This window comes from Stegostoma tigrinum, chromosome 22 (genome assembly GCF_030684315.1).
Source record: "Stegostoma tigrinum isolate sSteTig4 chromosome 22, sSteTig4.hap1, whole genome shotgun sequence".
NCBI lineage: Eukaryota > Metazoa > Chordata > Chondrichthyes > Orectolobiformes > Stegostomatidae > Stegostoma > Stegostoma tigrinum.
The window spans coordinates 53,408,319-53,434,814 of record NC_081375.1 but is presented as its reverse complement, the minus strand read 5'-3'; the positions used below and the strand labels follow the sequence as shown (position 1 = coordinate 53,434,814).

The 26,496-nt window shown below is 48.4% G+C and overlaps 2 protein-coding genes across 3 annotated transcripts in view; one reads left to right on the top strand and one right to left on the bottom strand.

Moving 5' to 3' along the window:
* LOC132210862 (proton channel OTOP2-like) overlaps positions 1–11,342 on the bottom strand; it is a 61,289-nt gene extending 49,947 nt beyond the window's left edge. The window contains exons 1-4 of the mRNA XM_059653559.1: positions 10,862–11,342; positions 8,487–8,879; positions 6,870–7,006; positions 5,132–5,190 (exon numbers count right to left, since the gene is read on the bottom strand). Coding sequence (XP_059509542.1) covers positions 5,132–5,190; positions 6,870–7,006; positions 8,487–8,879; positions 10,862–11,342 — 1,070 coding nt within the window. The remainder of the gene's footprint in view (positions 1–5,131; positions 5,191–6,869; positions 7,007–8,486; positions 8,880–10,861) is intronic.
* An 8,492-nt stretch (positions 11,343–19,834) lies between these two features.
* Positions 19,835–26,496, top strand: part of LOC125463823 (pre-mRNA splicing regulator USH1G-like) — a 30,145-nt gene continuing 23,483 nt past the window's right edge. For both annotated transcript variants that reach the window (XM_048555575.2, XM_048555574.2), the window contains exon 1: positions 19,835–19,998. In XM_048555575.2, the coding sequence (XP_048411532.2) occupies positions 19,835–19,998 (164 nt within the window). The remainder of the gene's footprint in view (positions 19,999–26,496) is intronic.

Below are 26,496 nucleotides of genomic sequence, written 5' to 3'. Positions count from 1 at the left end.
ACGGCCAATCCACCCTAACCTGCACATCCCTGGGCACAATAGGACAATTTAGCACCGTCAACCCTCCCTAACCTGCACATCTCTGGGCACAATGGGACATTTTAAGACGGCCAATCCACCCTAACCTGCACATCCCTCCGCACTGCAGGATAATTTAGCACGGCCGAACCACCCTAACCCGCACATCCCTGGGCACTATGGGACAATTTAGCACGGCCAATCCACACTAACCTGCACATCCCTGGGCACTACGGGACAATTTAGAATGGCCAATCCACACTAACCTGCACATCCCTGGGCACGATGAGACAATTTAGCACGGCCAATCCACCCGAAAATGCACATTCCTGGGCACTATGGGACATTTTAGCACGGCCAATCCACCCGAAACCGCTCATCCCTGGGCACTACGGGACAATTTAGCACGGCCAATCCACAATAACCTGCACATCCCTGGGCACTATGGGACAATTTAGCACGGCCAATTCTAACTAACCTGCACATCCCTGGGCACTATGGGACATTTTAGCACAGCCAATCCACCCTAACCTGCACATCCCTGGGCACTATGGGACATTTTAGCACGGCCAATTCAAACTAACCTGCACATCCCTCCGCACTGCGGGACAATTTAGCACGTCCGATCCACCCTAAACTGCACATTCCTGGGGACTACGGGACAATTTAGCATGGCCAATCCACCCTAACCCGCACATCCCTGGGAACTACGGGACAATTTAACACGGACAATCCTCTCTAACCCTCTCATCCCTGGGCTCTATGGGACAATTTCCCACGGCCAATCCACCCTAACCTGTACATCCCTGGGCACAATCGGACAATTTAGCATGGCCACCCAACCATAACCGGCACATCCCTGGGCACAATGGGGCATTTTAGGACGGCCTATCCACCCTAACCTGCACATCCCTGGGCACTGCAGGATAATTTAGCACGGCCGATCCACCCTAACCTGCACATCCCTGGGCACTATGGGACAATTTAGCACGGCCAATACACCCTAACCTGCACATCCCTGGGCACTATGGGACAATTTAGCACGGCCAACCCACCCTAACCTGCACATCCCTGGGCACGATGAGACAATTTAGCACGGCCAATCTACCCTAAACTGCACATCCCTGGGCACTACGGAACAATTTAGCACGGCCAATCCACACTAACCTGCACATCCCTGGACACTATAGGACAATTTAGAACGGCCAATCCACCCTAACCTGCACATCCCTGGGCACGGGACATTTTAGCACGGCCAATCCACACTAACCTGCACATCCCTGGGCCCTATGGGACAATTTAGCACGGCTAATCCACCCTAACCGCCACATCCCTGGGCACTATGGGACATTTTAACATGGCCAATTCAAACTAACCTGCACATCCCTGTGCACTGCGGGACAATTTAGCATGGCCGATCCACCCTAACCCGCACATTCCTGGGGACTACGGGACAATTTAGCACGGCCAATCCACCCTAACCCGCACATCCCTTGGAACTACGGGACAATTTAACACGGACAATCCACCCTAACCCTCTCATCCCTGGGCTCTATGGGACAATTTCCCACGGCCAGTCCGCCCTAAGCTGCACATCACTGGGCACAATGGGACAATTTAGCACCGCGAACCCACCCTAACCTGCACATCCCTGGGCACAATGGGACATTTTAGGATGGCCAATCCACCCTAACCTGCACATCCCTGGACACTATAGGACAATTTAGAATGGCCAATCCACCCTAACCTGCACATCCCTGAGCACTGCAGGACATTTTAGCACAGCAAGTTCACACTAACCTGCACATCCCTGGGCAATATGGGACATTGTAGCACGGCCAATCCACCCTAACCTGCACATCCCTGGGCACTGCAGGACACTTTAGCACAGCCAATCCACCCTTAGCTGCACATCCCTGGGCACTGCGGGACAATTTGGCATGGCCCACCCACTCTAACCTGCACATCCCTGGGCACTACGGGACAATTTAGCATGGCCGACCCACCCTAACCCGCGCATTCCTGGGCACTATGGGACAATTTAGCACGGCCAATCCACACTAACCTGCATATTCCTGGGCGATATGGGACAATTTAGCACGGCCAATCCACCCTAACCCGCACATCCCTGGGCACAATGGGATATTTTAGCAATGCCAATCCACCCTAACCCACACATTCCTGGGGACTACGGGACAATTTAGCATGGCCAATCCACCCTAACCCGCACATCCCTTGGAACTACGGGACAATTTAACACAGACAATCCACCTAACCCTCTCATCCCTGGGCTCTATGGGACAATTTCCCACGGCCAATCCACCCTAACCTGCACATCCCTGGGCCCTATGGGACAATTTAGCACGGCTAATCCACCCTAACCGCCACATCCCTGGGCACTATGGGACATTTTAACATGGCCAATTCAAACTAACCTGCACATCCCTGTGCACTGCGGGACAATTTAGCATGGCCGATCCACCCTAACCCGCACATTCCTGGGGACTACGGGACAATTTAGCACGGCCAATCCACCCTAACCCGCACATCCCTTGGAACTACGGGACAATTTAACACAGACAATCCACCTAACCCTCTCATCCCTGGGCTCTATGGGACAATTTCCCACGGCCAATCCACCCTAACCTGCACATCCCTGGGCACAATGGGACAATTTAGCACGGCCAACCCACCCTAACCTGCACATCCCTGGGCACAATGGGACATTTTAGGGCGGCCAATCCACCCTAACCCGCACATCCCTGGGCACTGCAGGATAATTTAGCATGGCCGATCCACCCTAACCCGCACATCCCTGGGCACTATGGGACAATTTAGCACGGCCAATTCAAACTAACCTGCACATCTCTGGGCACTACGGGACAATTTAGAATGGCCAACCCACCTAAACCGCACATCCCTGGGCACTGCAGGATAATTTAGCATGGCCAATCCACCCTAACCTGCACATCCCTGGGCACTATGAGACAATTTAGCACGGCCAATCCACCCTAACCTCCACATCCCTGGGCACTATGGGACATTTTAGCACGGCCAATTCAAACTAACCTGCACATCCCTGTGCACTGCGGGACAATTTAGCATGGCCGATGCACCCTAACCCGCACATTCCTGGGGACTACGGGACAATTTAGCACGGCCAATCCACCCTAACCCGCACATCCCTGGGAACTACGGGACAATTTAACACAGACAATCCACCCTAACCCTCTCATCCCTGGGCTCTATGGGACAATTTCCCACGGCCAATCCACCCTAACCTGCACATCCCTGGGCACAATAGGACAATTTAGCACCGTCAACCCTCCCTAACCTGCACATCTCTGGGCACAATGGGACATTTTAGGACGGCCAATCCACCCTAACCTGCACATCCCTCCGCACTGCAGGATAATTTAGCACGGCCGAACCACCCTAACCCGCACATCCCTGGGCACTATGGGACAATTTAGCACGGCCAATCCACACTAACCTGCACATCCCTGGGCACTACGGGACAATTTAGAATGGCCAATCCACACTAACCTGCACATCCCTGGGCACGATGAGACAATTTAGCACGGCCAATCCACCCGAAAATGCACATTCCTGGGCACTATGGGACATTTTAGCACGGCCAATCCACCCGAAACCGCTCATCCCTGGGCACTACGGGACAATTTAGCACGGCCAATCCACAATTACCTGCACATCCCTGGGCACTATGGGACAATTTAGCACGGCCAATTCTAACTAACCTGCACATCCCTGGGCACTGCAGGACACTTTAGCACGGCCAATCCACCCTTAGCTGCACATCCCTGGGCACTACAGGACAATTTGGCATGGCCAACCCACTCTAACCTGCACATCCCTCCGCACTACGGGACAATTTAGCATGGCCGACCCACCCTAACCCGCACATTCCTGGGCACTATGGGACAATTTAGCACGGCCAATCCACACTAACCTGCATATCCCTGGGCACTATGGGACAATTTAGCACGGCCAATCCACCCTAACCCGCACATCCCTGGGCACAATGGGATATTTTAGCAATGCCAATCCACCCTAACCCACACATTCCTGGGGACTATGGGACAATTTAGCATGGCCAATCCACCCTAACCCGCACATCCCTTGGAACTACGGGACAATTTAACACGGACAATCCACCTAACCCTCTCATCCCTGGGCTCCATGGGACAATTTCCCACGGCCAACCCACCCTAACCTGCACATCCCTGGGCACTACGGGACACTTTAGAATGGCCAACCCACCTAACCCGCACATCACTGGGCACTACGGGACAATTTAGCATGGCCAATCCACCCTAACCCGCACATCCCTTGGAACTACGGGACAATTTAACACGGACAATCCACCTAACCCTCTCATCCCTGGGCTCCATGGGACAATTTCCCACGGCCAACCCACCCTAACCCACACATCCCTGGGCACAATGGGACAATTTAGAACGGCCAATCCACCCTAACCTGCACATCCCTGAGCACTGCAGGACATTTTAGCACAGCAAATTCACACTAACCTGCACATCCCTGGGCAATATGGGACATTGTAGCACGGCCAATCCACCCTAACCTGCACATCCCTGGGCACTGCAGGACATTTTAGCACGGCCAATCCACCCTAAACTGCACATCCCTGGGCACTGCGGGACAATTTAGCACGGCCAATCCACACTAACCTGCACATCCCTGGACACTATAGGACAATTTAGAACGGCCAATCCACCCTAACCTGCACATCCCTGAGCACTGCAGGACATTTTAGCACAGCAAATTCACACTAACCTGCACATCCCTGGGCAATATGGGACATTGTAGCACGGCCAATCCACCCTTACCTGCACATCCCTGTGCACTGCGGGACAATTTAGCACGGCCGACCCACCCTAACCCGCACATCCCTGGGCACAATGGGATATTTTAGCATGGCTAATCCACACTAACCTGCACATGCCTGGCCACTATGGGAACATTTAGCATGGCCAACCCACCCTAACCCTCACATCCCTGGACACTATGGGACAATTTAGCAGGCAAATCCACCCTAACCTGCACTGGTGGATTTAAAAGAAGTAATGCTCACCTTGCGATGTCTTGATGGAGCTGAATGCAGTCTTTGGAATGAACCCATAGGAAGTAAGACTGGATTAGGGAACAATAACAATAAAGACTTACATTTATACAGCATCTTACATGATTTCAAGGCTGTTTAATGAGTAATTAAGTGCTTGTTTTAACTGTTGCCGCTGCTGTAATGTAAGAAATTTTCACGCAGCGAAGAGCAATTTTGGTCACATTTGTCAGGACACTGTGGAGAACTATGTTACAATCCAAAAGAAGTTACATTTACAATCAAGTCGACATTGTGATGTGAGAGCTTAATGTCAGCGAAACCACGCACTATAAAACTTACTGGACTGATTACTTTCTTTCATATTCAGACTGATTGTTTTTTACCATCAGTAAATCACCATGGTACTCTTTTATCTATTAAACACCAGCAATAAATCACTCAGGTTCTCCAATTGGTCAATTTATATGCAATACCCATTAAGGACAATAAAGATTATCAGAACAATAGAATCCCTACAGTGGGTGAGTAGGCCATTCAGCCCATCAAGTCCATACTGACCCTCTGAAGGGCATCACACCTCCCCCACTATATCCTTGCATTTCCCATGGCTGACTTACCCAGCCTGCACATCCCCTGAACACTACAGGCAATTTAGCATGGCCAATCCACCTAACCTGCACATCTTTGGACTGTGGGAGGAAACCGGAGCACCCGGAGGAACCCACACAGACATGGGGAGAATGTGCAAACTCCACAGAGACAGTCACCAAAAGGTGGAAACTGGGTCCCTGGTGCTGTGAGGCATCAGTGCTAACCACTGAGCTGCCGTACCACCAGAAGGTGAGCAAGAGGTAAGGAGGGAGTGTAGAATCTAAATCAAAATGGCATTAGATGGGGAAATAAAACACTCTACTGCAGGGTGTCCATCTCTCTCTAAAGGCATTGAGAGTACTGATGGATTCCACATGCTCCCTCTCCAAGGAGCTGTGGAACAGGGGCAGTCAGTCAGGAAATCCAGTGCCTGCTACCTCAGCCTGTTAACAGGCCCACTCATTACAAGCTCCCCATATTTATAAAACCAAGTCAAACCCAACAAACTCTTCACTAATATGTCCATCTACAGATCCCTCATTTCAATCGGCCTCACACACTCATCAGACCACACGAGATGATGACAAACTTACCAAAAATCCCTGGCTTGTTTTACATTCTCCTGAGTATGACAGATTTTAACGTCTGAGCCAACACGTCCATCAGTGCAGCACTCCCACAGCACTGCAGGTAAGTGTCAACCATGGTGTTTCAGCTCAAATCCTGGGGTGGGACTTGAACCTGTGAACTCCCAGGCCAGGGGCAACCCCTGCTGGCCCTTGGACGGTGCTCAAAATGATGATGCAAAGCAACAGGGAAGGAATTTCACAGGAATGCCCCCCCTCCCCCACCCCACCACTGACCTCAAGGGCAGTATCAGCATTTTGTCAGTGATCTCTGTCGCCACAGTTCTGCAGCACTGGGCATGGCTCAGTCATTTGGCCACTGATCAAACAGGAATAGCTGGAGAAACTCAGCAAGTCTGAGAGCATCTGTGGAGTGAGAAACAGGTCCAGTGATCCTCCTTCAGAACTCTGCTGTCTCTCTCTGCCAGACTTGCCAACTTTCTCCAGCTATCTCCATTGTTGTTTCAGATTTACAGCGCCTTGATTTATTTTACAACAGCATATCACTGACATGTCAGCAACTCACTCACCTGCATGAAAGTAAACAGGAGCTGAGTGATTGGGAAGACAAATTTAACAGGGTGCTCGCAGCCTTTAAACCCAGCAACATGGACAATCTTGAAGACATCAAGCAGCAAACTGCAAGCTCCAAACAGCAGCAAACCTCCTGTCAACCAGAACATAGACCAGGAGGTCAGGGACTGAGACCAACACGAAACACTGCTGGTGCCAACAATCTGAAATAAAACCAAACCTGTTGGAAATGCTCAGCAGGTCAAGCAGAGTCTGCAGAAAGAGAGATTGAGAGCTGGGGTGGCATGGCGGCTCAGTGGTTAGCATCACAGCACCAGAGACCCAGGTTTGATTCCAGCCTCAGGTGACACTCTGTGTGGAGTTTGCACATTCTCCCTGTGTCTGTGTGGATTTGCTCCGGGTGCTCCGGTTTCCTCCCACAGTCCAAAGATGTGCAGGCTAGGGTGGATTGGCCATGCTAAATGTTAATTAGTGCTCAGTAGGATGAATCTGGCTGGGATGCCCTTTGGAACGTTGTTGTGGATCCAATGGACTGAATGGCCTGCTTCCACACTCTAGGGATTTGAATGCTTCAGCTGGATGAGACTTCATGTTTTGTCAATGGAACCAGGTCCACATACTGGCTGATCCTGAATAGGAGGGGAAATGTCGGGGGTGGGGCTCTGTTGCGGAAGGAGGAGAAGATGAACTCTGGACTCTGATAGCTTCTCCATTAACTAAGTGGCCCTGGGCTTTAAGGGTGGGCATGGCCTACATTGTTCACATCTCCAGGCAACAGATTTCCAGCCTGTCCACTGCTGGGGTTCAGAGGTACAGACAGGGAGAAGGATTGAGCAGTTCCTACATCTGGGCTTGGCTGGGTCTAATCCTTGGGGTGGTGTTGGCAGTGTGGGTGAAAGGGGCATTTGGCCTCCCGCTCCAACTTTGCTTCATGGATTGACTTTCCAACTTGGGTCACAGAATTCCTCCAGCCAATACGGCACAGGAAGATCCCAAGGGAAGGCAATGTGAGAGGCCACGATTCTAAACTGGGGGAGGATAGGGTCTTCCAAATGAGCACAGTCTTTGGCTTCTTCCTCCTGACTGACTGGTTTGGGGCAGGTATCGCAGTTAGAGCCGCCCCCCCCCTCCCCCATTGGTCAGTCACCATCACAAAGTGAGAGTGGGAGGGAGCAGGATGAGAATTACTAACAGCACATGGGACATCTCCCGTGCAGGGGCAGGGGTTTGAAGAGTGGCTAGACCTGAGGAGACCATTATCCTTGCTATTTTATATAACTTTACTTCTATTTAATTTGATTTAATTTGATTTGGTTTATCACTGTTGCTTGTACCAACATATAGTGAAAAGTATTGTTTTGCATGCTAACCTGATAGATCATACCTTACATAAGTACACATCAAGCTAATAGAACAGAATGCACAGTATAGTGTTCAATGTGAATATATGAGAGATCCGTTCATAAGTCTGATAGCAGGGAAACAGCCATTCTTCAATCTATCTAACTGTGTTTGTATAATTTATCTAATTATAACTTATCAATGGGACTACATATGTGTGGATCTTGTTGTCAGAGTAAGAAGATTTTATTGCAGAAGGTGTCCTTTCATACCTCTCAGCCACACTGGCCCAGCGTGGGGGTCCTTGTAAACAATAACCCTCTTCCTTCGAGCTGTACACAAAACATAGGACAGCATCCAGCCAGCAGTTAAACCCATCACGACAGTGAGTGATAGCAGGACCGCATTGTGCCTCACTGGGACCTCCCTGAAAGCCCCCGCACAGATCAGAGCAATGCCCAGGCAGAGGACATTGACAGCCACTAGGCAGGAGAGCAGCCTGGGGCCTTGTCTGGAGCTCTCCAAGGCCCCACTTTGCACCGGCTCCGGAGAGTTAGGGCCCTTCCCAGGTCCGTACTCCAGTTCCAGTTGTGAGGTCGCTGCCTCGTTGGTCCGCTCACCACCTCTGATCATTTCTGCAGCCAGGCTGAGGAGATTCTGAAATACTAGCAAACAGAAAGAACTTTCAGTCCCGGTAATAAGCACAAAGCTATCCTATCTAACTGCATAGCACCACCCTCACAGCAGGAAGGTCACCATTACCCCCCTGCTCAGGGTAACATACACTGCACCTTCCTATCTCAATGATTTGCTCCAATCCATTCCACCACATTCCCCTGTCCACCCTCACAATTTCTGCCAGTGCACTCTCAGTCCCGCTGTTGCAGAGACGTTTAAGGTGTGATCATTACTTTGAGCCCCTAGTATTGTTGAACTTAATCACTTACCACAAGAATGTGAGTGCCTTCTAGTCTGTGTCAGTGTCCCTGCTGACACGGAATTAGCAGGGTATTTATACAGAGCAGTGTGACATGTTAACAGACAGAGCCTCTGTAAATCACAGCAAATACACAATAATTGTCATAAACATCAAACATTCAATGGGACTGAAAGTTCTGGGAACGGGGTGAAATTTGCAAAATGTCACAATCATGGCAAGTGATTAATAACCATAATGTATCAAAGACCACATCCAATAGGTATTCAAGATGAGAGATATAACTGCGATTGATTAGAGGGGTACTGGCTTTTCAAGAATTCAAAGAAGTGTTTCTTGAAAAAAGCTTTTACAAAAGGTCTGAGATGACACAACATTTTCTGTCCAGTATTTGTCATATGCTGCATCCTGATGACATAAATTAACAGGTAAACCACAGCATTATTAAATACAAACAAAATGGGTTAATGTTCCCATGCGTGAAAAGCAACCACTCCCAGGGCAGGGACAGCACGGGTTTAGATAATATGTAAACCCTCTCTACACTGTCCCTGTCATACACTCCCAGGGCAGGGACAGCACGGGTTTAGATAATATGTAAACCCTCTCTACACTGTCCCTGTCATACACTCCCAGGGCAGGCACAGCACGGGGTTAGATAATATGTAAACCCTCTCTACACTGTCCCTGTCATACACTCCCAGGGCAGGGACAGCACGGGGTTAGATAATATATAAACCCTCTCTACACTGTCCTTGTCATACACTCCCAGGGCAGGGACAGCACGGGTTTAGATAATATGTAAACCCTCTCTACACTGTCCCTGTCATACACTCCCAGGGCAGGGACAGCACGGGTTTAGATAATATGTAAACCCTCTCTACACTGTCCCTGTCATACACTCCCAGGGCAGGGACAGCACGGGGTTAGATAATATGTAAACCCTCTCTACACTGTCCTTGTCATACACTCCCAGGGCAGGGACAGCACAGGGTTAGATAATATATAAACCCTCTCTACACTGTCCCTGTCATACACTCCCAGGGCAGGGACAGCACGGGGTTAGATAATATGTAAACGCTCTCTACACTGTCCCTGTCATACACTCCCAGGGCAGGGACAGCACGGGGTTAGATAATATGTAAACGCTCTCTACACTGTCCCTGTCATACACTCCCAGGGCAGGGACAGCACGGGGTTAGATAATATATAAACCCTCTCTACACTGTCCTTGTCATACACTCCCAGGGCAGGGACAGCACGGGGTTAGATAATATGTAAAGCCCTCTCTACACTGTCTCCATCATACACTCCCAGGGCAGGGACAGCACGGGGTTAGAGAACATGTAAAGCTTCCTCCATTCCTTTAAAATGAAATGAAGCTCCTTCTCTGTTGCACTTCCACCATTACTTCCAGGAGAGGGATGGTACAGGTCAAGAGGCAAAACATCCCATCCATAGTGAGTCCCTTCTCCAGGGTGAGGTGTACCCCCGACTCAGTCTTCAGGAAGAACGCTGCCTTACTATACATCTTGGATGCAGTGATGACGGTAGAGGTATTGACTACCCCATGTCATAGCTGCTACATATGCCTTGATGGTCATTCCAGGGTGGGCATGACACTTTACCCCAGGCTGCTTGGTTACCAGGGAGAAAGGTGTCGCGACCCCTGGAGCCACAGGGGTCACAGAAGATGCAGAACCCTCCTACCCAACACTAGCTTTGGCTGGGCCTTGTTCCCGATATTGGGCCCTGTCCCCGATGTTAGGCCCTGTCTCCAATGTTGGGCCCTGTCCCTTATGTTGAGCCTTGTCCTCGATGTTGGGCCCTGTCCCCGATATTGGGCCCTGTTCCTGATGCTGGGCCTTGTCCTTGATGCTGGGCCCTGTCCCCAATGCTGAGCCTTGTTCTTGATGTTGGGCCCTGTCCCTGATATTGGGCCTTGTCCCTGATGTTGGGTCTTGTCCCCAATGCTGGGCCCTGTCCCCGATGCTGAGCCTTGTCCTTGATGCTGGGCCCTGTCCCCGATATTGGGCCCTGTCCCTAATGTTGGGTCTTGTCCCCAATGCTGGGCCCTGTCCCCGATGCTGAGCCTTGTCCTTGATGTTGGGCCCTGTCCCTGATATTGGGCCTTGTCCTCAATGTTGTGCCCTGTCCCTGAAAATGGGTCTTGTCCCCGATATTGGGCCATGTCCCCGAAATTGGGCCTTGTCCCCTATATTGGGCCCTGTCCCCGATATTGGGCCCTGTCCCTGATGTTGGGTCTTGTCCCCGATGTTGGGCCTTGTCCCAGATGTTGGGCCTTGTCCCCGATATTGGGCCCAGTCCCCGATGTTGGGCCCTGCCCCCTATGTTGGGCCCTGTCCCCCATGTTGGGCCCTGTCCCCGATGTTGGGCCCTGTCCCCGATGTTGGGCTCTATCCCCAATATTGGGCCTTGTCCTCGATGCTGGGCCCTGTCCCCGATGTTGGGCCCTGTCCCTGATGTTGGGTCTTGTCCCCGATGCTGGGCCCTGTCCCCGATATTGGGCCTTGTCCTCGATGTTGGGTCCTGTCCCAATATTGGGCCTTGTCCTTGATGTTGGTCTTGTCCCCGATATTGGGCCTTGTCCCCGATATTGGGCCCTGCCCCCAATACTGGGCCCTGTCCCCGATATTGGGCCCTGTCCCCAATGTTGGGCCTTGTCTCCAAAGTTGCCAACAATAGTCCTGGGATCGCCATTCCACCCAAATGCCACACTCACTCCCATCGACAAACAATTCAGTCCGTCAGGCATTAACTGCCTCCCAGACCCCCAGGCCCTTATTAGAAACTGGCCCTAGACCCCAGGACTTCATCAAAATCTGCCGCCCAGACCCAGGCTCTAATCAGAATCTGCACCCCAGACCCAGGCTCTAATCAGAATCTGCACCCCAGACCCCAGACCCTCATCAGAAACTGCTCCCCAGACCCCAGACCCTAATCAGAAACTGTCCCCCAGACCCAGGGTCTAATCAGAAGCTGCACCCTAGACCCCAGACCCTCATCAGAAACCGCTCCCCAGACCCCAGGCCCTAATCAGAATCTGCCCCCCAGACCCCAGACCCTCATCAGAATCTGCCCCCCAGACCCCAGACCCTCATCAGAAACTGCCCCCGGACCCAGGCCTTCAGGTGATACCCAATTGATTCAGGCTGGGCCTGCTTTGATCTTCATGAGACAAAAACTGCCTGGCCCCTGGCTAACCAGATGTAGAAAGTACTTTTGAATAGAGATGCAGCAGCACCAGCAGGAGAGGCTCCAAATCCCAAACTTTGCTTACGAGAGGCTCCAAGCTCCAGGTCCCAGAGAGCACGGTAAAGCCTTCTCTCCTGTTTTAAATGAAAATATAATGACCACTACACTGACCCATCAAACACCGCCAGGACACATCAGAGCCTTTGAAAGACCAGTAGATGAGAATTCAGTACTGACAGCATCAAATGCTGGAGATCACAGCAGGTCAGAAAGTATCCAAGGAGAGAGGGCAAACTAATGTTTCAAGTCTAGGTGACTTCAGATTCTGAAGTGATTGGCTTCTAGATCAGAGTTCAGGACTGGCACGTTCCTGTGCCACGATACTGATGCCAAAATTCCAGAACTTTGGATGACAAGAGATATTTAGAGTGAAAACAGTAAGGAAATATATGTAGGGTTTAAGAAACCAAAATCAAACACAGCCCTTGAGGGGCATAAAGGAAACAGAAAAGAACTTAAACAGGAAATTAGGAGGCTGGAGGGGCCACGAAATGTCCTTGGCAAGTAGGATTAAGGAGAATCTCAAGGCTGTATATTTGGAGCAAGAGGGTAACCAGGGAAAGGGTAAGGCACCTCAAGGTGAAAGGTGGGAATGTTTGTGTGGAGCTGGAGGAATTGGCTGAGGTCCTTAATAAGTACTTTATATTGGTATTCACCAAAGAGAACAACATGGATTATGGTAAGATGAGAGACGGGTATGTTAATATTTTGGGGTATGTCGATATTAAAGCAGGAGGATGAGTTGGTTGTCTTGAAACATTCAAGTAGATATGTCCCAGGGACTGATGGGATCTATCTCAGGATACTGAAGGAGGTGAGGGAGGAGAGTGCTGGGGCCTTGATAGAGATCTTTGTATTCTCTTTAGTCACAGGTGAGGTCCCAGAATACTGGAGAATACCCAGTGTTGTTTATATGTTAGGAAGAGCCATAGGGATAATCCTGAAAATTATGGGTCAGGGACAGGATTTACTCACATATGGAAAATAATGGACTTGTTAAGGATAGTCAGCATAGCTTGTGTGTGGGTCGAGGCCTGATCTCACAAATTTGATTGAGTTTTTTGAGGGTGGGACATTGATGAGGGTAGCGCAGTGAATGTTGTTTACATGGAATTCACTGAGAATTTGACAAGGTCTCTGATGGTAGGTTGGCCCAGAAGGTTAAGTCATGTGCATGGGGAGTTGGTAAATTAAGTTCTAAATTGGCTTCGCCATAGACGACCGAGGGTGGTTGTGGAGAGATAGTTTTCTGACAGGAGGCCTGTAACTAGTGGTATTCTGCAAGAATCAGTGTTGGGGCCTCTGTTACCTGTTATTATACTTATAAATGATTTGAATAAAAATGATGGTGGTCTGATTAGTAAATTCACAGATGACACAAAAGCTGGTGGCATTGTGGTTAATGAGGAAGGTTATCAAAGGGTATAGATCCATTGGAAATGACAGATGGAGTTTAATCCAAACAAGCATGAGGTAGTGCATTCTGGAAGGTCAAATGCAAGAGGATCGTATACAGTAAATGGCAGGACCCTTAAGTGCTTAATATAAGAGAGATCTTGGGGTCCAAGTCCATAGTTCCCTGAAAGTGACAGCACAAATGGAGAAGATGGTTGTAGTGAGGTCCATTGGTTGAACGTCATAGAATATGAGTTCCCTGATTGGGGCTGTTAATTTGGCCTAATCAGGGAGCCCTGGCTGACGGATAGAGATGTGTGTTAGAGATTCAGGTACTCTGAAGAGACTGAAGTCAAAATCTATTCATGTGTGAATAGAGGGTGACTTGGTGATGGCATACAGGCCTCAGTGGAGTTATTTCAGTGGCAAATGAAGCATATGGTATACTTGCCTTCATTGGCCAGGGCGTTGAGTACAAAAATTGACAAGTCGTGTTGCAGCTATATAAAGCTTTAGTTAGGTCACATATGGAGTAGAGTTATAGTTATAGAGACATACAGCATAGAAACAGACCCTTTGGTCCAACCAGGCCTTCTTAAGCACATTCCTGAATTGAACATGTCCCACTCGCCTGCATTAGGCCTCTCTCCATACAAACCTTTTCTACTCTTGTACTTATCCAAATGCCTTTTAACCATTGTGAATATATTCTCATCTACCACTTCCACTGGCAGCCCATGCTGCACGTGAGCCACTCTCTGTGTAAAAACGTTCCCCCTCCCTGTCCTTTCTAAATCTCTCTCCTCTCACCTTAAAAATATGCCCCCTGGTTTTGAACTCCCTACCTGAGGGCAAAACACCTTTGTTATTCACCTTATCTATGCCCCTCATGATTTTACAAACCTCAGTAAGGTTGCCCCTCCATCTCTTATGCTTCAGTGAAAAAAGTCCGAGTCTTACTAGTTTATTTTTATACCTCAAACTGCCTCTTCCTGCCAACCTCCTGGTAAATCTTTTCTGAACCCTCACCAGTTTAATAATATCCTCCCTGTAAAAGGGCGACCAGAACAACACACAGTACTCCAGAAGAGGCATCACCAAGCGTCCTGTACAACCTCAACATGACACTCTAACTCCTATAATCAATGGTCTGAACAATGAAGGCAAGCATGCTAAACGCCTTCTTCGCCACCCTGTCTACCTGTGGCTCAAATTTCAAAGAATTATGTACCTGAATCCCCTAGATCTCTGTTCTACAACACCACCCAAGGTCTTGCTTTTAATTTTATAAGCCCTGTTCTAGTTTGTTTTACCAAAATGCAATACCTCGCATTTATACAAATTAAACTCCATCTGCCACTCCGCAGCTCATTGGCCCATTGATCAAAATCCCTTTCCAATCTTACATAACATTCTTCACTGTCCACTACATCACCAATTCTGGTGTCATCTGCAAACTTACTAGCCTTACCTTCTAAATTCTCATCCAAATATATACGGCAAACAAAAATGGACCCAGCACTGACCCCTGTGGAATGCTGCTGGTCACAGGCCTCCAGTTCGAAGAAAAGCCTTTCTACTCTCTTTATCAAAAGGTGTAAACAAAAAAAACCAAGACCCTCCCCACTCCCGACACCAGCCCCGTCAGACACTCCCGGGACCGGGTGAAACATATGGCAAAGCCCCCTCTGCTGTTTCAAAACAGAAGATAAAGCTGCCTTGACATTGTAAAAACAAAACTTTTCTGATGAAGGGTCTAGGCCCGAAACATCAGCTTTTGTGCTCCTGAGATGCTGCTGGGCCTGCTGTGTTCATCCAGCTTCACACTTTGTTGTCTTGGATTGTCCAACATCTGCAGTTCCCATTATCTCTAAAGGCTCTATCACTCTAGGGAAACCAAAAACTAAAAAAAAACAAACAAAACTAGTTCTCCCTTGACTCCGTCCCCACCAATCTCTTTTGAGCAGTGACCAGAGGGGGCCAAAATAAAAATAAACCCAAGAAAAAATCAAAGAAAACAAATAATTAAACAAATAAATCAACAACTAAATAAATGAGTTTCAGAGGTTGTGGGAACTGCAGATGCTGGAGGATCTGAGATCACAAGGTGTGGAGCTGGATGAACACAGCAGGCCAAGCGGCATCAGAGAAGCAGGAAAGCTGATGTTTCGGGCCTAGACCCTTCTTCAGAAAAATCTGATGAAGAGTCTAGGCCCGAAACATCAGCTTTCCTGCTCCTAAGATGCTGCTTGGCCTGCTGTGTTCATCCAGCTCTACACTGAATAAATGAACCCCCTCTGCCCCGTCCCCTCTGAACCCCCATGAGACAGGGATGACAATGGTTTAAAATTGAGAGGAATGTCCCTTGCACTGATCACACTGATCCCCATCAAGTGCATCTGATACAGGGGCAGTACGGGGCTAAAATAACAGCCCCTTGGATCTTCCAGGGTCTAGAATCGGAACAAAGGGGAAGTATGACAGACCTCTTCCTGGGACACCAAACCAAAACCAAATGCAAGCTTAAAAGACAAAACGGAAACTTATATTTTGGAGAAAATTAACTAAATCAGAGAATCATTATCCAGGTTGATAATGCACTCCAGCTCTCGCAGCGCCCAGCATTCTCAAACGGCCTCAAACATGTCAGTGTGCACCACCTGCTCCCTCTCCAGGGACAACTGAGCACAGAGTTAACTGCTGAAGATGAGCAGAGAGTCAGGAATGATGGGCCCCTCTTTGGACCCCTGCCCGGTCCTGTTCATGCCCATCTTAGCCAGGCCCAGGAGCAAAGACCCAGGAGAAGGCTCATAGACATGTCCATCCCTACCTGCACCGGGTACATATAGATCAGGGACGTGGTGCTGACATGCAGCCAAAATTGTAACAGCATGTCCCTGCAAAAAACCTAAAAAGGGGCTGCAGCTGGACAGACTTGACACAGAAGTGGAGAGCCATCTTCTTCAGGCACGCCGAACGTGCACATGGTCTGGCGCCTGGTAAACTTACTCTTTCACCGGTGGCATGGGGCCACCGTGTGCAGCACCCTCCATCCCAGGCCCCCAGATGTAACAGGAGAGGAGCCATTCATAGAGGGCCCTCCACTGTGGATCTCTGCTGCTGGAGGGTAACAGATTATGCAAATGCATATCTGGGCAGTGGGTAAAGGCACAGCAGTGGAGAGTGTGCAACATCAACGTCTCCATTCTTTCCAAAAGGGCACTGGGAGGATGTCCCTGAGATGGCTCAGATTGTTGGGCATGATGCCACGAGAGGGTCCACGGTGCAGTGCCAGTGTTGAGTTCCAAATGGACAGGGGTCAGTTCATCCAGACACCCACCGCATGCCTGTGCTGCCTCAAGGGAACGCGAGGTGTCCCAGGTGTCCAAGTGCATTGTCCATCAGGCTCTAGATGGCTCGGTCACGAACCGAAGGAAAACAACCCTCTATCACCAACTCTGTCTCCTAATGTCGGTCCAGTTTTGTATCCAATTGGCAAGCTCGCCCTGAATCCCATTTGATCTAACTTTACTAATTAGTCTACCATGCGGAACCATTTACTTAAGTCCAAGTAAACAATGTCTAATGCACTGTTCTCATCAATCTTCTCGGTTACTTCCTCAAAAAACTCAATCAAGTTTGAGAGACAACATTTCCCTCACACAAAACCATGCTGACTCTATGTAATCATTCCTTGCCTCCCCAAATGCATGATAATCCTATCTTTCAGAATCACCTCCAACAGTTTACCCATCACTGATGTCTGGCTAACCGGTCCATAGCTCCCAAGCTTCTCCTTACAGCCTTTCTTAAATAAACGCACAAAATGAGCCACTCTCCATTTATTCGTTGTTATAGATAATGCAAATATTTCTGCAAGGTACCCTGCAATTTCCTTCCTAACTTCCCACAAAGCCCTGGCATACTCCTGATCAGGTCCCGGAGATTTATCCACCCTTATATTTTCAAAGACCACCAGCACTTCCTCTTCTGTCAAGTGAACTGTTTTTCAAGACATCAGTATTTTTTTCCCTGAGTTCTCTAGCCTCCATTTCTTTCTCCACAATAAAAAACAGATTTGAAACATTTATTTACTACCTCTCCGGTCTCCTGAGGTTCAACACAAAGATGACCATTTGATCTTTAAGGAGTCCTACTCTCTCTCTGGTTGCTTTCTTGCTGTTAATGTATTTGTAGAACCTTTTCACTAACAGAAGCATAATCTGTCTGAAGGGCCCAGGCCTGAAACGTCAGCCTTCCTGCTCCTCTGATGCTGCTTGGCCTGTTGTGTTCATCCAGCTCCACACCTTGTTACCTTGAACTCTGATTAACACACTTCTTTTGAAAAGTCTCCCACTTGTTGATCATTCCTTTGCCTAATCAACTTTTAAAAGCTCTTGTTTCATAACCATGAAAATTTGCCTTAGTCTAACTTTGAAGCAAGGCTTATCCTTTTCCATAACTATTTAAAAACAAATAAGTTCTGGCCACCAGACTATAGGAAGGAAGTGGAGGCTTTGGAGAGGATGTGAACGAGGTTTACCAAGACGTTGCCTGGATTGCAGTGTATGGGCTACAAGGAAACGTTACACAAACCTGGGTTGCTTTGGCTACAGTGTCGGAGGCTCAGGGGAGACAGGTAGAATCACATAAAGCTATCAGAGGCATGCAAAGGCTGATGGTCAGACTCTTTTTTCCCAGAGTGGAAATGTCAATTACTAAGGGGCATAAGTTTAAGGGGAGAGGAGGAAAATTTGAAGGAGTTGTGTGAGGTATGTTTTTTGCACAGAGCTGATGGCTTGGGATTTGGTACAAAGGGTGCCTGGAATGCGCTGCTCGTGGAGGTGGTCGGAGCAGGTAGGATAGCAATGTTTAAGAGATATTTTGACAGATACATGAACATGCAAAGAGATTAGAGGGATACAGCCAATGTGCAGGCAGCGGGACTAGTTAGAATGGCATCAGGGTCAGGTCAAAGAACCTATTCCTGTGCTATACTGTTCTATATTCTATGTAGGACAGGTACGGCACAGGGTTAGATACAGAGTAAAGCTCCATCTACTGTTTTAAACTTAAACTAAAAGCAGGGATTAGATGTGAACTAAAGCTCCCTCTACACTGCTCCCCATCAAACACTCCCGGGACAGGGACAGCACAGGGTTAGATACAGAGTAAAGCTCCCTCTACACTTTCCCTATCAAATGCTCCCAGGACAGGGACAGCACGGGGTTAGAAAAAGAGTAAAGCCTCCCCTATACTGTTCACATCAAACACCTCCAGGACAGGGACAGCACAGGGTTAGAAAAAGAGTAAAGCCTCCTCTACACTGGTCACATCAAATACCTCCAGGACAGGGACAGCACGGTGTTAAATACTGAATAAAGCTTTCTCTACCCTGTCTCCCTACCAAATATCTCAGGACAGAGTCACCAGGGTTAGATATAGAGTAAAACTCACTCTACGCTGTTCGCATCAAACACTCCCAGGGCCGGGACAGCATGGGGTTAGATACAGAGTAAATCTCCTTGAAGACAGTGGTGACGTCAGAAAAATCTTGACAGTGTGCATTGTGGTCAGTGCACATTAAATGCCAATGAACTCATGCTAAAAGAATGTTTGGAAGGAGAGTTACCTTCTTGATTTCAGTTCAAACAGTAAACCACAATTCCCAGAAAGAATCTGTTTCCAGGGATGATTAGATTCTAACATGGTGGTGGAGGTGAGGGGTGGGAGCACTAGGACCTGATAGTTTTGTGGGCTGGCTCTCTGTATCTTTCACCGAGCTGCTGTTTCAGTTCTCAGATTACCAGCTCAGTGAGGTAGGAGAGGCAGTGTGTCCTGCTCCCTAGGCGCCAGCTCTCCAACACTTGAGCTCCTGGGTGCCCAGCTCTCCCGCACTGAGCAACAGTGTGCTGTGCCAATTCCAAGAGATGATGCCAATGAGCTCGCCCTCTCCATGGGGCTGTTTGTTCTCAGGCTCTTGATGCCCCCTGGGGACTTGCAGTCAACACAATGAGTGACAGATATCACAAGGCTGCTCGGGATGGTTACCTGGATCTGCTGAAGGAAGCAACCAAGAAGGACCTGAACTCCCCCGATGAGGATGGCATGACTCCCACTCTCTGGGCGGTTTACCATGGCAACCTGGAGGCCGTCAGGCTGATCATCAGCAGAGGGTAGGTCACTCTGTGGGACCTCTGGCTCCAAACCCTGTCCCTGGGGCATTTTTTAATCTCCCACTGATTCAAAGCATCCTACAACACGTAACGAGACCGCTCGGCCCACTGTGATTGTGCCAGCTTTTTCCAAGGTCTAGGCAATTAGTCCCATTCTCCCTGTGCTTCCGTCAGTAATCGTATTCTGAAAATACATCATTTGCTGAAAAGGATGTGCTTTTTTTTTATCCCCGGAGGGTTTTTGTTTTGTTTCCTGTGTTCCAGGTGGTTTAGTGGCTAGCACTCTTGGACACACAGGCCCCTGGGCCTCATGTCCCACTGCACATATTTCCAACAGAGTGCTGCACTATCAGAGGGGCTCCCCTTCCCATCAGTAAAAGAAAAGGCCTTGCCCTGGGAGATGTTGAGAAGGCTCTGTTAGGGCTTTGTAGAAGGGAGGGAGAATTATGCCTTGTAACTTGTCAATTATCTATCCCTTAATATACAGCCCAAAGAACCCATTGTCTAACTGTTATAGCATGGCTGAGTGTGGGATCTTGCTGCATGCCATCTAGCTGCCACATTTCCTACTTGGTAACAGAGACTTTAATCAGGAGAGCTAAAGGCAGAATAACAAATCCACAGAACTTCATAGGTTGTACAATCAGCGTTGTATAAATCCAAGTCTTTCTACTTATTCATCCAATTCCCATGTCAAAATACCCACACCAGCATTTATTGCCCATTGCTCAGGTAATTGCTGTGGGCCTGGAGTCGGATGTAGGCCAGACTGAGTAAGGGTGGCATTTTCTTTCCCTAAAGGGCATTAGGGACTCACCTGGGTTTTACCCACAGTCAACAACGGATTCATGGATATCATTAGATTCTTAATTCCAGATTATCATTGAATTCAAATTCTGCCATCTGCTGTGGCAGGGTTTGAGCCTAGGCCCTCAGAGTCTCTGGATTAAAAGGTCTACTGACGACGCCACTAGGCCAGCACCTCCCCCAGCTGCTATTCTACTTTGAGCGTATTTTGGATCCTAACCAAACTCTTCCCCATCTCACCTCTGACAGTTCAGTTGATCTTCTTCAACCTTTGAGCATCTGGTCACTGCCCCAGCAGCCTATGGAGATAATTGCTCCTCATCCACTCCATCAAACCTCTCCCCTCTCCCCCACTCCCCCACCCGTTACTGAGTACCTCCGTCAGATCTACAACACCTTCTTGCCTCTAAGGAGAACAACTGTATGAATCTTTAAGTAACTCCCCTGTAGGGTATTAGGGCTGTAGGGGCATTCTTAAGAGGGAAATGAAAAGGATAAAAAGGGGCTATCTTGGCAAATAAGGTTAAACATAATCCAAAGAGATTCTACAAGTGTATTAAGAGTAAAGAGTAAGTAAGGAGAGAATAGTGACCCTTAAAGATCAATGAGGTCGTGTATATGTGGAACCACAGGAGATAGGAGAGTTACTAAACCGATGTTGTGCCTGTGAAGAGGCGAGGGAACTCGGGGAAATAAATACTGATGTCGTGTGAACAGTCCGCATGACAGAAGAGGAGGTGCTGGAGGTCTTAAAAACATAAAGGTGGATAAATGTCCGTGACCTGATCAAGTGTACCCCAGGGAACTTGTGGAAAGTTAGGGAAGAAATTGCGGCCCGGTAACAAATATGTATGTATTCTCTACAGCCATCGGTGAGGTGCCAGAGGACAGGAGGGAGGCTAATGTTGTGCCTTATTTAGGAAAGGCTGCAAGGAGAAGCCTGGGAACTATAAACCAGTGAGTCTGACATTGGTGGCGGGTAAGCTGTTGGAGGAAGTTCTGAAAGACAGGACTTACAAGTATTTGGGAAGGCAAGGAATGATTAGGGATAGCCAGCATAGCTTTGCATGTCGGAAATCATGCCTCACTAACTTGATTGAGTTTTTTGAAGGTGTAACCAAAAAGATTGATGAGGGCAGAGCGTTGTCTACGTGGACTTTACTGAAGCCTTTGACAAGGTTCTGCATGGTAGACTGATTAGTAAAGTTAGATCACATGGGATTCCGAGCGAATTTGCCACCTGGACACAAAATTGGCTTGATGGTAGGAGATAGGGGGTGCTGGTGAAGGGTTGTTTTCCAGACTGGAGGCCTGCGACCAGCTGTGTTCTACAAGGATCTGTCCTGGGTCCACTTTTGTTTGTCATTCATTTAAATGATTTGAATGAGAATATAGGAAGCGTGGTTAGTAAGTTTGCAGATGACACCAAGTTTGGTGGTACAGTCATCATTGAAGAAGGATATCTAAGATTTCTTGATCAGTGGGGCGAATGGACACAGGAATGGCAGATGGAGTTTAATTTGGATAAATGCGAGGTGTTGCATTTTGGTAAAAGAAACGAGGGCAGGACTTAAACAATTAATGGTAGGGCCTTGGGCAGTGTTGTCAAACAGAGAGAACTAGGGGTTCAGGTACATAATTCTTTTGAAAGTTGCATCACAGGTAGACAGGATGGTTAAGAATGCGTTCAGCACACTTGCCTTCGTTGCTCAGATCATTGAATACAGAGTTGAGACGTCATGTTGCAGCTGTACAGAATATTGGTGAGGCCACTTTTGGAGTACTGAGTACAGTTCTAGTTGGCATGTTAGAGGAAGGATGTTATTAAATTGGAGAGGGTTCAGAAAAGATTAACCGGGATGTTGTTGGAGCTGGAGAGTTTGAGTTATAAGGATTGGTTGCTTAGGCTGGGACTTTTTTCTCTGGAGCCTATGAGGTTGACTCATAGAGGTCTATAAAATAATGAGGGGCATAGATAAGGTGAATAGCAAAGGTCTTTTCCATTTGAGTGAGTTCAAAATGAGCGGGCATATTTTTAAAATCAGAGGAGAAAGATTTAAAAGGGACCTGAGGGGCAACTTTTTCACACAGAGGGTGGTGTGTGTATGAAATGAACTGCCAGAGGAAGTGGTAGAGGCTGGTACAATTACAACATTCAAAAGACATTTGGACAGGCTCATGAATAGGAAAGGTTTAGAGGGATATGGGCCAAATGTAGGCACGTGAGAGTAGTTTACAAAAACAGAAGTTGCTGGAAAAGCTGAGCAGGTCTGGCAGCAGCTGTGAAGAGAAAGCCAGAGTCAATGTTTTGGGTGTGGTGACCCTTCCTCAGAACTGGTAAACAGATTGGTTTCGTTTGGGAAGCTTGGTCGGCGTGGACGAGTTGGACCGAAGGCTCTGTTCCATGCTGTATGACTCTATGACTCTATAAGTGCAGTTCACCCCCAGTCTCTGAATCCACCCCTTTGCCATCCCTTGTGCCCTGAAATGTTTGATTGTCTTCACAAAACATTTTCAAACCCATTCACGTTTGTAATTGCTGAAGCTTCCTGTCCCTTCACCTTAGAGAGATGCTGAGGACAGTGTCAGGCTCAGCTGTGATGCCTTCCATGGTCCAATAGCTTGCCTGCGTGCACCTCTGAAGGGCAAGGGCCTAGAAAGCAGCTGCCACTTGCCTCCAACTCTACCCCTGCCGTTTTGAGAAGGGCAATGGGAGAGGTGAGGAGGTGCTGAGTGGAGGGGAAGGGTAAACACTATCTATCACTGCAGATGACCCTCGCTTTGTGTTGGCAAAAGCATGTGTTTACCTCACTCAGGCTTTGTTTGATATCTGTGGAGTCTTGCCGTGCACAAAGGAGGATCTTTTACCAAAATTGTCTCTGCCATGTGGCAAATCCAGAGTTTGGAAGAGAAACAGCTACAGAAAGAGCGGAGCTGGTGCAAAATTGATTTCCCTGTCCCTAGTCCCTCTTGAGTCTTGGGGAGGTCATAGTCCCTTAGCCATTCAACGGTCAGCTCAGTCCTGGGATCCTGCTCTGTACAGGATCCCGGGCTCTTTAGTCTGCTTTCTCCCAGAGAGAGGGACAGTGAGTGCCTGCTGGTGCAGAGAGAGCCACACTGAAAGATTAATGATTGTGACATAATCTTTGTAAGGTTACTGAACGAGAACCAAACACTAATGACTGAGAAATAAAAGGCAGAGTGTAAATATTATATAATGCATCCAGAATGGAGGTCAGTACCAATAAGAAAATACTGGGCGAAACTGTGTGTCAATTCTCCGGTCTCTGCTTAATAATTCATAGACAGTGTAGAAATCCCACCAGTTGGTGTCTGGCGGTTTCGGCGCAGTCAGATCTCCACCACACAAATGGCAGGGACGGTGAAGCCTATATCCTGACGATGTTGGTAACACAGTAAACATTATGGGTCAGAGCAGGGACAGGGAGATCACCAGAGTGGGAAAACATGTGGCTAATGGAGTTCAGTCTCTGCAAATGTGAGGTCTCTTGCACTGTAAAGCAAGAGAAAAACATCAGAGTTTATTATAGAACATAGAACATTACAGCACAGTACAGGCCCTTCTGCCCTCGATGTTGTGCCGACCTGTCATACCGATCTCAAGCCCATCTAACCTACACTATTCCATGTACGTCCATATGCTTGTCCAATGACGACTTAAATGTGCCTAAAGTTGGCGAATCTACTACCGTTGCAGGCAATGCGTTCAATTCCCTTACTACTCTCTGAGTAAAGAAACCACCTTTGACATCTGTCCTATATCTTTCACCCCTCAATTTAAAGCTATGCCCCCTCGTGCTCGCCGTCACCATCCTAGGAAAAAGGCTGTCCCCATCCACCCTAACCCTCTGATTATTTTATATGCTTCAATTAAGTCACCTCTCAACCTTCTTCTCTCTAACGAAAACAGCCTCAAGTCCCTCAGCCTTTCCTCGTAAGACCTTCCCTCCATAGCAGGCAACATCCTAGTAAATCTCCTCTGCACCCTTTCCAAAGCTTCCACATCCTTCTTATAATGCGGTGACCAGAACTGTACGCAATACTCCAAGTGCGGCCGCACCAGAGTTTTGTACAGCTCCAGCATAACAGCCCTGTCTAGATGTTTAGAGGCTGGGAAGTACGCAGGAACAGACTGGGACATGTACAGCAAATGACTTGACTCAAAGTGATTTCTTTTATTCACCTGTATGATGTGGGTGTTGCTAACTTGGCATTGAGAAGGTGGCCATTCAGCCCATCATACCTGTGCCAACGTTTTGAGAGAATGCTCCACTTGGTCCCTTTCCCTCAGTTCTTCAATCTTTTCTTTTTGAGAATGTTGAGGTGAATTTCTCACCCTCAGGCGGCACATCACAGCAAATCAGTGTCTTCTGGTGACTGACTCTCCCATCAGAAATGGTTTCTCCCTTTCTCCCCCACCAGCACCACTCAAACTTTTAAACATTAACACTTAATATCCAGTTAGCTTTCTCGGCTTGAACGGAGACGTTCGCACATTCTCAATAATCTCTATTTAACTGAATCCTGTCTCCCAACGGCTGTTTTTCTATATCCCCCACCTGAGGTCTCCTAGACCTTGACAATCTTCTGAAACTGTATAGTCCTGAACTGAGCACACTATTGCAGCTGAAGCCAATCCCTGTGCTGTCTTTTATCCACTCATTGGAAGCAGTCATCGCTGCCTGGGCCCAGAATTTATTGCCTGTCCCTAGTGGCCCCTCGACAAGGTGGGGGTGATCTGCCTTCTTGAACCACTGCAGCCCTCCTGCTGTGGGCTGACCCACGATGCTATTAGGGAGGGGATTCCAGGATTTTAACCCAACGAAAGTGAGGGAACGGCAATGTACTTTGTAAGTCAGGATAGTGAGTGGCTTGGATGGGAACTTGAAGGTGGTGGTATTCCCAGGTATCTGCTGCCTTTGTCCTTCTGGATGGAAGTGGTTATGGGTCTGGAAGGTGAGTTACTCACCGTACTATTCCTCAAATCTGAGCTGCTCTTGTAACCACTCTGTTTATGCGGTGAGCCCAGTTCAGTTTCTTGTCAAAGGTACCCCCCAGAATGTTGATAGTGAAGGATTCGGTGACGTTAATACTGTTGAATGTGTCTTACTGGTGATGGTCATAGCCTGGCATTTATGTGGTGTCCATGTCACTTGCTACTTGCCAGCCCAAGCCTGGATATTGTCCAGATCTTGTTGTATTTGAACATGGACTGTTTCATTATCCGAGGAGTCATAAATGGTGCTGAACATTGTGTAATCATCAGTGAACATCCCCACTTCTGACCTTATGATAGAGGGAAGGTCATTGATGAAGCAACTGAAGATGGTTGGGCCTAGGACACTACCCTGAGGAACTCCTGCAGAGATGTCCTGAAGCTGAGAAGATTGACCTCCCACAACCACCACTATCTTCCTATGTGTCAATATGGCCTAACCAGCAGCTTTCCCCCAGTCGTCCATCCTGGGCCTCCTGCATTGCCACAACGATGCCTGAAAGATGCAGGAACAGCATCCCATATTTCGCTTGGGAACCCTGCAGCCCAAGGGTATCAATATGGACTTCACAAGCTTCAAAATCTCCCCTTCCCCGACCTCATACCAAAACCTGCCCAGCTAGTTCCTGCCTCCCTAATTCGTGCTTCCTCCTGCCTCAAGCCCCACCCCCAAC